Below are 1,467 nucleotides of genomic sequence, written 5' to 3'. Positions count from 1 at the left end.
AAACTCATAGAGATCCCCATGACTCTGCCTAACATGTGTTGGAATTAAAGGTATGTGTCTCCATTCCCAACACACACATTGCTTTTGAATCAAACAGTTAGATATGTCAATTATTATTGGGCTAGCTATATTTTATGCAGTACATTGTTTATAAAGCTAAGAAGAAGAAAGTCCAACTTGTGTAACAAGTGCTTTCTGGATCTGCTGTGCAGGTACCCAGGACCATAACAGAATGAACTCTAGAGACCTGGCTGTGGGCATCTTCTTCATGTCTCAGACTGCACTGGGAATGCTGGGCAACTCAGCATTGCTTTGTTGTTTTATCATTGCTGACTTCTCTGGAATCAGGGCAAAGCCCACAGACCTGATTGTCAAACACCTGACCTGGGCCAATTTCACTGTTCTCTTCAAAGGAATCCCACAGACCATTGCTGCTTTTAGTCAGACTTACTATCTAGATTATGTTTCATGTAAACTTCTCTTATATTTTCATCGAGTTGGCAGAGGAGTATCCCTTGTCTCCACATCCCTTCTGAGTGTCTTTCAGGCCATCACCATCAGTCCCAGTAATTCCAAGTGGGCACAGCTGAAGATCAGACCCCCTTGTATCATTGGCCCTTCCCTAGGCCTGTGCTGGGCCCTACAGATGTTGATATATGCCTTTATTCCAGTGTATATAACTGACATAAGGAGTGGGAGAAATGTTACTGGGATAAAAATTTTTGAATACTATGCTGTTATGAATCCTGGGAGAAAAATTAACACACTTAATGCAATCCTATTGACATCCAATGATGTCATGTATTTGGGACTGATGATATGTGCCAGTGGCTACATGGTGTTTATCTTGCTCAAACACAAGCAGAAGGTCCAACACATCCACAGATGTCTGGCTGCTATGTCATCCCCTGAGACCAGAGCCACTCAAAGCATCCTAACCCTAGTGAGCAGCTTTGTGTTCTTCTACACAACCTCTATTATTATTACATCTTACCTGTCTGTCCTTGAGGGAACCAATTCGTGGCTGTCTAATGCAGGTGTAGCCATGGCTGCATGCTTCCCAGCATTCTGCCCCTTTCTGCTCATTAGACACCACACCTCCATTTTCAGGCTCTGCTGTCCCAGCTCTTACCAGACAACATTCTGTGCTTGTGTTATCAGGGAACTCTAAAAGCTGTGCTGTCTGCATCCCCCTTTCCATGTCTCAGGGGTTAGAAGACTGCTCATTCAGAGGACCTGGGTTTAATTCCCAGCACCCACATGGCAATACAGAACTGTCACAACCACAGTTCCAGGCAAACTGTTCAGCTAGATGTGCTGGCCAGCAAGAGTCACTTAACTCCTCTGCCTCTGCCTCTTCAGTGCTAACATGATAGGCAATGATATCCTGGATGTTTAAAGTTTTCAGTTTTATTTCATGAGATCTCAATCCACATATACTTTCTGATATTAACCACCCATGATTCT

At 43.7% G+C, this 1,467-nt stretch overlaps 1 protein-coding gene across 1 annotated transcript; it reads left to right on the top strand.

Annotated features, from left to right (window-relative positions):
• Positions 1-232: 232 nt before the first annotated feature.
• Positions 233-1,171, top strand: LOC131902344 (vomeronasal type-1 receptor 4-like). The gene has a single exon (XM_059253345.1). The coding sequence runs from the start codon at positions 233-235 to the stop codon at positions 1,169-1,171; it is 939 nt and encodes a 312-aa protein (XP_059109328.1).
• Positions 1,172-1,467: the final 296 nt, after the last annotated feature.

The sequence above is a fragment of the Peromyscus eremicus genome, chromosome 1 (assembly GCF_949786415.1).
Source record: "Peromyscus eremicus chromosome 1, PerEre_H2_v1, whole genome shotgun sequence".
NCBI classification, from domain to species: Eukaryota; Metazoa; Chordata; class Mammalia; order Rodentia; family Cricetidae; genus Peromyscus; species Peromyscus eremicus.
Note: the sequence above shows the minus strand (reverse complement) of the source record. Positions and strands in the feature narration are given on the sequence as shown.

Bases quoted from the DNA above. Each gene is read 5' to 3' on its own strand.
- LOC131902344 (XM_059253345.1), top strand. From the start codon at position 233: ATGAACTCTAGAGACCTGGCTGTGGGCATCTTCTTCATGTCTCAGACT.